This window comes from Eutrema salsugineum, unplaced genomic scaffold, assembly GCF_000478725.1.
Source record: "Eutrema salsugineum unplaced genomic scaffold, Eutsalg1_0 scaffold_5, whole genome shotgun sequence".
Taxonomy (NCBI): Eukaryota; Viridiplantae; Streptophyta; class Magnoliopsida; order Brassicales; family Brassicaceae; genus Eutrema; species Eutrema salsugineum.
In genome coordinates this window covers 11,699,519-11,712,068 of record NW_006256612.1, presented here as the reverse complement: position 1 = coordinate 11,712,068, position 12,550 = coordinate 11,699,519, and the positions used below count along the sequence as shown (strand labels likewise).

Here is a 12,550-nt window from a genome sequence, read left to right as displayed (position 1 = left end):
GAGAATGCAAGCTCTTCAAGCTGTATTTTTAACAAAAGGAAGAAAAAAAATCAAAGAGAACCAAAACCTGTGATGATCTTAGTTACTATATATATAGCATTTACAGGGTACTTTACCGGCGAACAGTAACATTCTACAAATCCGTAATGTCAAAACTCAGAAGGAGTAAAGTTAAAGATCGAGAGGGGAAAATATGCTGGTAGTCGAATCGGTAAAATGCTATGAGTTTTATTTTTTAGACCAAATGAAATGTAAATATATCATTCTCTTCTTTTTAAACAAATGAAATAGTTTATACTATAAATTGAGCGTTTTAAATAACAATCAAGGCAGACCGAAGTCTTAAACTAAAAGGGAATTTATACTTTATATTAATTTTTTTTCATCAAAAAACAAGTTTATATATATATGAACCTGGACTCAACATAGGGCAGCTACATTTTAGTCCAAAAATATATATATATAGGGCAGCCACATTGACATCAGTACATTTTTAAATCAAAATAGTTTCATTATATATAAAAGCAAAAAAGATCGAGAGGGAAATTTGTTGTATTTCTTCTGATATTTCTTGTGACAAAAAGTTGATTTATTTTCTTTTGTTAAACTGAATATAATTTTCTCCGGATCGTAATTTTTTACAGTGAAAATATCTTTACTTGGCTGAAACTATTGTAGCGTTGTTTATTAAATAAAAGTAGCGTTTGTTTTTCCATTACAGAAATCTACGGGGTCTAGCTATAGTTTTGTAATGTTTTGATTTTTCTTAATATCATAAAAACCTCAACGACAGAGGGAGTGCAACCAAAATAGTTGCTGTGTGAATATATTGAGGAGCGTGCATTGACACAAGTTGTGTCATGTGTGAATGTAATATCTAGTTATCCACGTGCTACAAATCCAAAATGGGATTTTAATATATGGAACAATGATCCTTGTCGCCGTACTATCACAAAAGCGAAGACAACTAAAATCTAGTTAATATACACTTGCAGATAAAGAGTTATATATTGCTAAACTACCGCCAAAAATTAATTATATATCAAAATAGAAATATGGATACCCCTTTAACTTTATTTAACAAGTAAAAGTTAAAATAGAACAACTGGAAATGATGAAAAAGTCTTTATTTTTTTGTATTTTTTAATATAAAATATAAAGAGGAAGTACTGTGATCATATATATTAAAAAAAAAAATCAGAGTGGATAAGTATCTCAAATAGTGACTGATAGCTAGTGACTGATAGCACCTCTTTATTTTTGAATATGACTGATAATATCACTTGTTATTTTACACAAGGTTACTGATTCTAGACTTCTAGTTATTATGTCAAAGTATAGTCAGTTCGTACTTAAATGGATTTTCCATTCGTAAATAAACAGATTGTGATTTTAAAGTTCTATATGATCATACGCAACTATTGTGATGATTTTCTTTTTATATCACTATCGCTCCAAATTTAACTGGCGGTAGAATTTTTGATAGCTAAAATATATATTTCTGGTTGTTGTCAAAGAGACAATGATGAAAATCACCTATGACGGATAATCATAGCTGCCGTCGACAAACGGTATACATGTGTTAAGCGTTGGTGGACGGTACAAATTTCAAACAACCAAAACATAATCCACTTTTGTAGAAAGTTAAGTATTAGGTGCGGACTTTTGATCAAAAACTTGTTTTACCATTGAATATCAACAACTTGTTTTACCATTGACTTAGTCTGTTGAATTTTTGTTGGGGGATGGATGGGAATTAAGTTTCAAAATGTTAGCACTATAATTCTTTTTCAACCTTTTTCATGAACACTCTTGCAACTTTTTTTATTTGATAACGCTATTTTTCAGATATAGTATTTATCAATATAAAAAATTTACACGTAGCTCACTTGGTTTGCATGTTCTTACGAGAATACGAATTTCCTTTATAATTTTAAAATATAAGACAAATAATTACAGTATTTTGGTTATGCTATCAACTCACGGTTGAAAGATTAAGTATGGACTTGACGAAATAGCGTTCGAATCCTTTCACTGCAATTATTTTGGTTATTTTTACCAAAAAAAAAAAAAAAATTATTTTGGTTATAATATGAAAATCTGTTGATATGCTAAGTTGCTTTATTCAAGTACATCTATATATTTTTACTTCTACCACCACCTTCGAGTACTATATAAAGATTTTGTCTACAAAGTATATGAGTCATTTCCATACTGCTCATTTTCTTTTAAAAAGAAGGATAATAAGTATAAAGTTAATATATATTTTTTTTAGTTTATAGTGTATTTGGTGCAGTGATGATGAATATTCTATGCAAAGAAAAGGAAATCATAGCTCTCGCTCATGTACTCCACTCACTAGCATTTTCTATAAAATGGCATGATTCACAGTAATGGAAGGCCAACACAACCACTCCTTTTACCACTAAAACCAAATACCAAATGTCCAATCCAAATCAACCACTTCTTTCCAAGCCAAAGACTCTTAACCACAAGAATCTATGCCTTGTCCTCTCCTTGGTAGCTATTCTTGGCTCTGCAGCTTTCTTCACAGCTCAACTAATCTCCATTACCACCACTAATGATGAGTCCTTATTAACCCCGAGCCAAATCTGCCATGGAGCTCACGACCATTACTCATGCCAAGCTCTCTTGTCCGAATTTACTACGTTATCGCTCTCAAAGCTCAAACGTCTTGACCTATTGCACGTGTTCCTGAAGAACTCGGTATGGCGGCTCAAGAGCGCGATAAACATGGTGAACGAGGCTAGAACCCGCTCAAACGAGGCGAGAGACGAGGCCCGTTTTGCGGACTGCGAAGAGATGATGGACGTATCAAAGGATCGTATGGTGAGCTCGATGGAGGAGATGCGAGGAGGAAACCTTAATCTTGAGTCGTACTCAAACGTTCACTCTTGGCTGAGCAGTGTGCTTACAAACTACATGACATGTTTAGACGGTTTTAGTGATGCCTCCGTCGACTCTAAATTACTTGGAGTTAAGCCAAAGCTTGAAGACTTGGTTTCTAGGGCTAGAGTGGCTCTAGCCATCTTTGTCTCTGTCTTGCCTTCCAGGGACGAGCACGAGATGTTCTTTCCCATCCACTTCCCGTCTTGGCTAAGTGCCCTCGATAGGAAGCTTTTAGAATCTGCTCCCAAGGTAATCTAAAATAAACTTTTCAGATCTCACTAACTACAACAATTTTTTTTGAGGTCACTAACTACAACAATTAATATGGCAAATTGCATTTTTTATGCTCTCTCCGACTCTTGAACATCTATGTTTTGGATTTCGCCACGTAGAAAATTATTTGCAATACTAACTATAAAACCTTACTCTGCTAATTAAATTTGTTATTTAATTCAGATTTTCGTTGTTTTAAAGGAAACATTATCTTTACATAGAAAGTTGAAAATTCATTATTGTGGATAAAAAACCTTTAAACATAAAAATTTCATGCAATGGAGGAAGTATATCTCTAACAAATATTGGTTCAAATGTAAAAGTTCTGTTGAACTTAACAAAATCAAAAATATTAAAATTTTGACCCTTTATTAGACACTTGAAGTGAACGCAAACGTAGTGGTGGCAAAAGACGGCACAGGAAAGTACAAAACAGTAAACGAGGCGGTGGCGGCAGCACCGGAGAATAGCAAGACAAGATATGTTATATATGTGAAGAAAGGAGTTTACAAGGAAACGGTTGACATCGGGAAGAAGAAGACTAACTTGATGCTTGTTGGCGATGGCAAAGACACAACGATCATAACCGGTAGTTTAAATGTCATTGACGGATCCACCACCTTCAGATCAGCCACAGTTGGTAATATTTCCTTAAGCTAGGCCTTAATACAATCTTACATATATATTCTTTATACTTTCGACAAGTCATGGCTCAAGTTGTTACAAATTTGTATCCGTGCAGCCGCCAATGGTGACGGGTTTATGGCACAAGACATATGGTTCCAGAACACGGCCGGGCCAGCAAAGCATCAGGCTGTAGCTCTCCGCGTGAGTGCTGATCAGACGGTTATAAACCGTTGCCGCATAGACGCGTATCAAGACACGCTATACACTCACACTCTGCGACAATTCTACCGCGACTGCTACATAACCGGTACCGTAGATTTTATATTCGGAAACTCGGCGGTCGTATTCCAAAACTGCGACATCGTGGCCCGAAAGCCTGGAGCCGGACAAAAGAACATGGTGACTGCTCAAGGACGGGAAGATCAGAACCAGAACACAGCCATTTCGTTCCAAAAATGTAAAATAACGGCTAGCTCTGATCTTGCTCCAGTAAAAGGATCCGTGAAAACATTCCTAGGAAGGCCGTGGAAGTTGTACTCAAGGACAGTGATCATGCAGTCTTTCATCGGCGACCACATTGACCCGGCCGGTTGGTTCCCATGGGACGGCGAGTTCGCACTCTCTACATTGTACTATGGAGAGTATGCGAATAATGGTCCTGGATCGGATACGAGTAAGAGAGTGAAATGGAAGGGATTTAGAGTTATTAGAAACTCAAAAGAGGCCGAGCAGTTCACTGTTGCGAAGCTTATTCAAGGAGGATTATGGCTGAAGCCCACTGGAGTTACTTACCAAGAGTGGCTTTGATTTGATGTCTTCTTATTGTACTTTGTTTTGTATTGTGTGATGTTCTGTTTTAATTTGATGCTTTCCTCTGTTTTGTGTGGACTTAACACATGACTTAAAGCTATAAGGTTGTTTAAAAATAAAATCTCGTGATGTGAGTATGTGACAGATCATATTGGATTATTAACAACAAAAAGACTTTAACTTATCTCTCAAGAAAATGCAAAAGGACGTTAATATGATGTGTACTTGGTGTTCTTGTCAAAGCAGTAAAGATATACCGGGAGATTTATTAACGTCGTCGTTGCGTAGAGAAAAAGTAAAAAACATAGTACTGGTAAGAAAAAAGGAAAGTTTTGTTTTTTGAACCTTAAAAAAAAAAAGGAAAGTTATGGTAGAATACTGGTAAAAATAAAACAACTGGACCATCGAAATGTAAAAAGCTCTATGGTAATTGGTAAATTGTTAGATGCCATTTTTTTTAACAAATGGTTGCATACGTCCAAGATATAATCCGAGATTCAATGGGACCGATTTCAGAAAATTTATTTATATTAAACCCACTTATCAATGTAATTTAATTTAAATAATTGTTATCAAGTTTTATTATATTTTTGACAAACTAAATTCTTTATTTTATTACTCTCTGACAAATACAAGATAATAATTTTAAGTTATAAATATATTATCTTTTTTCGCTCATATAGACCCTATACTACAATGTTAAAAACTAAAAAATTCCTTGATATAATTATATATAAATATGTATATATATACAGTATATATATATATATATAGATATATGTCTCGAGGCTTCCACGTACCTAGTACATGAAGTACATAACTAGGGTAGTGTGATCGTGATCCGACCCTGATAAAGTAGTAACCAACGAGATACTGAATATCACTTTGCACTACAAAAAAAATGTATTTCACATCATTTATTTTCTTATTTGCATTGATGTAAAAGAATTTTGTATTATGATTCTGAAAGTGGTGTTTGCATCAATTGTCATAAAAACTTACATCAGTTCTTATAATCGATGTTTAGTATATATTAATTGCAAAAAAAAATGTTAAAATTTACATCAATTCATATAAATAAATAATGATAGTATTTGTTACAATTATAATTATTAATATAAAATATATATCACTTGTACACAATTGATGTTAAATTAGTGTTAATTCTAAAATCGTTTATTTATTAAATATTTTTTTATAAAATATTTTAATATTAAATTTGAAATGAAAATGAAAATAACTTAATTTAGAAATTTAAAATTTGACTTAAGACAATATGTAGCCGTAATTAAAACTTAAAGATTACCAGCATATTGAAGTCAATCATAAATTTTGGTAATTGTATTTATAGAACCATTCTCCTTTCACATTTGTGTTAGTTGTCGATGTGGGATTTTTAATGTAAGAGTAATTAGTATCAGTTTCCACTGATGTAAATTTGCTATCATTTTTAATGATGCTAATAAATATTATCAAATGCATCTGAGTATTTAATTGATGTAAACTTATATTTTTATATCATTCTTATTAAAGTGATGTAAATTAATAAGGATTTGTATCAGTTATAAAGAATTGATTTCAAACAAGTCAAAAATCATATCAGTTATTTTAATTGATGTAAGACCAAATATTTGGTATCATTTATTAATAAATAATTCAATTTAACATTAGATACTATTAAGTGATGCAATACACCTCTTTTTTGTAGTGTTGGTCTTTAATCCTGATGAGACGAGTACAAATAAAATATATCTTCAAGCAAGAAAGAGAATTTTATCATGCTATGGTTCATGGAAAGTACGTTCATCAACCGTTGCTTTGATTGAGATATTTATTTACATATGCACATACAAAATGATATCCTAAAAACTCAAAAGAATTTTCGTTGGTTTTTCCTTTTTTCTAAACAATAGAGTACACAACTTTTGAAAGGAAATAATCTTGAAACTATACCCAATTAATGATTCTTCTCTGTGCAGTGCCAAACCTAACTCCACTCGCAAGAATCCTAGCTTCACATCGCACTATAACATGTTTGGATCATCATATTGTCAAGAAGTCGAACAATAATTTGTTTCCTTAAAAACCCCTTTTTATAAAAAAAGTCTTCGTTTACCTGCAACGAATTTGGGGCGAACTCGCTTGAAGTAAAAAATGGAGTTGGTGAGCATTAAAAATACCCTCAATCTCTTTATGTCACGACCTTCAAATTGTGTGTTTGACAAAGCTCTCATCTTTTCCTTCTCTTAAATGCGCTCTTATCTCTAGTAGAATAAATGTCGGTACCTTGAAGACTATTGATCTGTATTCATTTCTCTGCAACAAAAATAGGGTGAAAAGTTCATGAGTAAAGTCAAAATGAATCAAGAATGCCAAAGGTGATATTAGCTGACAAGTGACGCAAAATTATTTAAAATAACTTATAAAGGTGATAATTTTATTATATATAGTGTAGAATTATAAATAAAAATATTCAAAGGAAATTAAACACAAATTGAAAGGTAGGGATTATTACTAAAAAAATGTAAGCTTATAAAGACAATTAATAAATCATAAACTATCAGAAGTAATAAAATGCATTCGAATAAATGGTTCTTTGGGTTTTCTATAATTTCGTTATAGGGAATATTTTGCAAATAAGCAGATCGAACCATACAGGTCTATATATTTTGTCTTATTCGATGCTAGCTAGCTAGAGCAATGATGCGTGCTAGTTCCGAGCGCTACATCTGCCAAGTCCTAACCACCTATATCTGGATTCATAATTTGACTTGATAAATTCAACTTACACCCAAACTACATTATTATTTAAAAAAAAATAATAATAATGTTTCTTCTTATAAAATAACGGTCAACAAATTTCTGGGATCTAGTCACGAAAACGAAGTTATAGTTGTCTTTTTACAATAGAAGTAAGTTTTAAAAAAGTTCATTAACCATAAAAAAAGAGTTGAAAACAAAGCTAACTTTTCCAAATTCAGGTAATATTTAGGTTAGCATTTGAAGTATCCAAAAAATTGATCCGAAATACCTGATTATCAATAAATCACAATGTAGCATCTTCAGTGCGAGAGAAAATAGATGAGCACATGCAAAGTTACTTTCATCAACCGGTTTTGTTTTCATTGTCATATTTATTTCCATATTCACATGCTGAATTATTTTCTTAAGCTTTAAAGAAAAAGTTATTATCTGTATATAAAAAAAGAATAGACAGATCCGGAAATGAATTCTTCACTACTTAGTAAGGAATTCTTCTTTGTTCATAGTTAAACCTCACTCCACCGGAGTCATAGCTTCACATCACATTACAGATGTGAGACCTGAAATTGAGTTTTATTTCTAATTATTCTTTTTTTAATTAATTATTACAAGTAAGGGTAATAGTTTTTTTGTCATCATAATAATTTGTGTACTATATAACATGCAATTAACAAATTTTTCAAAAGATATAAAAAAAATTAATTAATGAGAAGTGATAACATTAAGATAGTGATTGCAGCCGAAACCGATATAGGCTATGTACGATCGTAGCCTTATATTTATCGAACAATAATACCAATAATAAAAAGGATAGTTGGTGACTTGGTGGTGTAATAGACGGCTCTGTCAGTTCTTCTTGTTGTCTTTTACTCTCTTGTCGTTAATTTCTTACAGTGACCGCTTAATTATTTCCTTACCTTAAAAATATTTCACCTTTAAATACAATAACTAAGTAAAAGAAACCATCTTTCCATGTTATAAAAGAATTCAATACGACGAGTAATCGACTATATGTCACCCACCAAATATATTTATGTGATTTTCGAAAATCACTCGTCATCCATTGTTTTCTCATAATATAAAAAGCCACAAAGTGCTGAAATTATCTTTACAAGAAACCCTAAAAGTCATTTCTCTTTCACCTTCGCTCCTGTGGTTCTTCTCTATCTCTCTCTCTCGATTTGTCTCTCCTCCACACAATGCAATCACCTCCCCGGTCTGTACCCGAAGCCGTCGAAGCCTCTGCTGTTACTATTGAATCTGCGTCTCATGTCGAAGGGTCCGTAGTAACCGTTGCTACTGCTGTCGAAGGCACTGTCGTTGCTGGCGCTTCTCAGCCTACCGTGGCCGATGATTCTTCTCAACCTGACCTGAAAACCACTGCAGTATCTCCGGCTCCGGCTCCCTTTCTCCCTAGTCTTGGAGCGTGGGCAAAGCCATTGAAGATGTCTTTGCCTTCTTCTCCATCAGCGTCGTCCATACTACGGGAAGCTGGTTCGAGCTTCGTCCAAGACCAAGATAACTCAGTCCCGTCCCACTCGCAATCTCTCTCTGCAAGTCAATGTGAAGTTCATACCAAGAACCTAGCCACGCAGGTAATATACTAACTATTACGCGTTTGTATTATAGCTCTATAATTTCTTTAAAACCAAAACAAAAACTTTTGTAATCTGTTTCTATTACAATTTGAAGCGTTGAACAGGATTGTATTTCTTTTTAAAAAGCATTTATATAATTTTTGAGGATTTTACCAACATCAGCTGACTGAAATCTATTGTTTCTCTGCTATAAATCCCACACTTAGAGAGATATATTGATTAAGTTCCGATCCACCGTTGAAACATAGTTTATTTTCTTTTAATCAATGAAGAAGATGTATATATATTTTTCAAAAACTTTTGTAATTTGTTTCTGTAACAGTTTGAAGCTCTGAACAGAATTGTATTTCTTTTTAAAAAGCATTTATATAATTTTTGAGGAATTTACCAACATCCGCTGACTTAAATATATTTTTTTCTCTGCTATAATCCCACACTTGAGATTTATATTGATTAAGTTCCAGCGTTGAAACATAGTTCATTTTCTTCTAATCAATGAAGAAGATGTATATTTTTCAATAGCAACAAAAAAAAAACGAAATCGACAAAATATTTTGATCTTATTTAGATGTGTCTTCTTGAAAAGTTAAATCTTTTCAGTCTTCAGGAAAACTTATTTTTTCTTGTTTACTATTTTTTTCTGATAATTGCTTTATTAACTTTTAGAATACCAACCAAGAAAGAGCCCAATATGATACGGATCCATTGAATTAAAGCCCAAAGCTCTAAAGCCTTATACCTTAGAGGGAAATTTGTTTTCTTGTCTATTCAATTTTGCTTATTGAATTTCTTATGTTCCTTACAGCATAATTATCGGTCAAACTGAAATCCATCTGCTGTTTTTTATTTACACAAAATTACAGGCGTTCAACAATAAGCCCGATCTTGTTGTCGCAAAAGACGGCACAGGTAATTTTAGGACCGTTAAAGAGGCGGTGGCGGCAGCGCCGGAAAAGAGCCAAAAACGATTTATCATATTCGTGAAAGAAGGTACATACGATGAAATCGTCCAAATCGGGGAGAATAAAACAAACATAACTATCATAGGCGACGGTGGTGACAAAACAATTCTCACCGGAAGTTTGAATTGGAAGGATGGTACCAAAACATTCGATTCTGCAACCTTAGGTGATAATTCATTTGTTTTTTCTATAACATATTATTGTTTTCTTTTGAATATTCCAAGTTATTTATATTTAAGACCCTAATGATACCAAGGCCCGTGTGATTTACAGCCGTAGATGGAGATGGTTTTATGGCACAGGGTATCTGCATCCAGAATACGGCCGGACCGGCGAAGGAACAGGCCGTGGCTCTCCGAGTGAGTGGCGATATGTCAGTCTTCTACAAGTGTTGTATTAAAGCGTATCAAGACACGCTGTACGCTCACAAGAACAGACAATTTTACCGTGAGTGTTTCATCACCGGCACCGTCGATTTCATTTGTGGAAACGCGTTGGCTGTGTTCCAGCGCTGCCAAATTGAGGCAAGAAAGCCGGGTGAGAACCAGAAGAATATGATAACTGCTCAACAATGCAATGACAAAAGACAAAAGTCAGCATTTTCAATTCAAAGATGCGAGATAAAGGCAGCTCCTGATCTTGCTCCGTTCAAAGGAAACGTAACGACGTTTCTAGGACGCCCTTGGGGAGTGCTCTCAACTGTAGTCATTATGCAATCCTTCTTAGATGACTTCATTGATCCAGCGGGATGGGCTCCGTGGGAGTCCGATAAAGAACCACGACTTTCCACGCTGTATTATGGGGAGTACGAAAACACAGGCCCTGGAAAAAGTTCACCGTAGGACAACTAATACAAGGTCATTTATGGCTTCAATCCACCGGAGTTCCCTACGAGGAAGGTCTCTGATTGCATTGTCCTTTCTATATGTGATATGTTAATTGACACGTATTCGTATGACTTATAGGATATTTGAAAAATGTAACCGACAAAAAGATATTCGTAGCTTATCGATCGATTTCCTCCATCATTGAAGCTTAATATAGAAAGTTTATTTTATTTTTCTCATGGATCTAGCTCGCTTCTCTAATTCGTTTGTTAATTATTAGATGGTGAATAATCTTTTGTTAATTATTAGATGGTGAATAATCTGGTTTTCTTTTTCTCGAATGAACAAATACACGTTTTACAACCCATACATTCATGTTGTGGTAGCCTGGTCACTGGTGGGGTTTAAGCATCATGGGTCTTTGATCACATTGTGATAACTAATTAATGATATATTCTAAAATAAGCATAAATAATATAGTCTATTTTAAAAATTGTTGTCTACGAAAGCAACTACATCCACTGGAGAAGCCTAAGATACTGAGTGTCGTCTTCTAAGAAAGTCTCCCGTCTCTATTTCGTTTGTATAAAAAATCAGTTTTTTGTTGTTGTTTTGTCCTTAAACGAATATGCGTTCTTGAAAGCCATATACAGTAGTATGTTGAGCTTGTGATAGGGTTTAAGCAGCTTGGGTCTTGTGTTTAAAATGAAAACATATACTCAACCTGGGCCCGTAGGCCCTTAAGTTTAAGATAATGCAAAATATGAAAATATCCAATCATGTAACATAGTTCTTTTACCAAACTTTTATTTGTTAACATTAGATATTTGTGTTATATTTGATATATTCACCCTGAAAATGAGATTTTACTACCTAAACCGAGAATTCCTGCGACCATTCCAAATCTGTGTTATTGTGTTTATCCTTTTTCACATGAATTCAATCTGCATGCAATTGTAGAAGTTAACTATCTAAACTACCAAAAAGAAAGAAAAAAAAACGTTAAATGCTTTGAAGGTCTGACATATTGCTCCTATTTATTAAAACCATCTTATTGGTGCAGACCACGTGTTCACGTTTTCCTGTGATTCCACATTTAAATGTGGAGATATTTTACAATCGATATAAACGTCACGTATCATTTTATTATGGTATATAATCTGTGAGCATTTATGGCAAAGCGAAAATAAAAATCTTAGCATTTAAATGTTAAGATATTTTCAGCCTATATAGATTTCACATAAGGCCTCAATCATTTGGAACAAAAACAAAAAATGGTTGCATACCTCAAAAAGAATGTTTTATTGGTTTTTATAGTAGCTATACTTTTTCTTGTTGTCTCATCAGATGCAAGATTAAGTATGATGGTTACAAAAACTGAAATTGATAGCATCTGCACAAGCAAATATATCAATTCTTCACATTGTTTTGAGGTTTTAAATTCAATCCCTAAAATTGCAAAATTAGATTTTCCAGGTCTCACTAAAGTTTTGATCAGTTACCAGTCTCTAGCTATTTCAAAGACGTTGAAGCAAATAAAATTGCTTGAAAGAAACACGACGGATTGGAAGACAATTAATCTATGTGGAAGATTATATGAAGGTGCTCTTCATGATAATGATCGAAGTCTCGGATTTTTGGCAGCCAAGGACTACGATAGCTTTTACTATCGAATCTCTGGTGTATCGATTAATATAGCAACATGTAATGATGAATTGAAAACGATGAAGCCAATACCACAATTCTTGATCATGGAGAGTACTGTCATTGATAATATAGT

At 33.6% G+C, this 12,550-nt stretch overlaps 2 protein-coding genes across 2 annotated transcripts; both read left to right on the top strand.

The window, feature by feature from the left end:
- The first annotated feature begins 2,409 nt into the window (after window positions 1–2,409).
- On the top strand, window positions 2,410–4,717 carry LOC18993724 (pectinesterase/pectinesterase inhibitor 18). Its single transcript, XM_006417280.2, has 3 exons — window positions 2,410–3,159; window positions 3,559–3,823; window positions 3,926–4,717. Exons 1-3 carry the CDS (start codon window positions 2,443–2,445, stop codon window positions 4,615–4,617), a joined length of 1,674 nt encoding a protein of 557 aa, XP_006417343.1. The 5' UTR covers window positions 2,410–2,442; the 3' UTR covers window positions 4,618–4,717.
- A 3,865-nt stretch (window positions 4,718–8,582) lies between these two features.
- LOC18993723 (probable pectinesterase 56) lies at window positions 8,583–10,850 on the top strand. The gene is given in 4 exon segments (XM_006417279.2): window positions 8,583–8,978; window positions 9,845–10,109; window positions 10,217–10,768; window positions 10,771–10,850. Coding segments are annotated over 4 exon segments (1,293 nt in total).
- The last annotated feature ends 1,700 nt before the right edge of the window (window positions 10,851–12,550 follow it).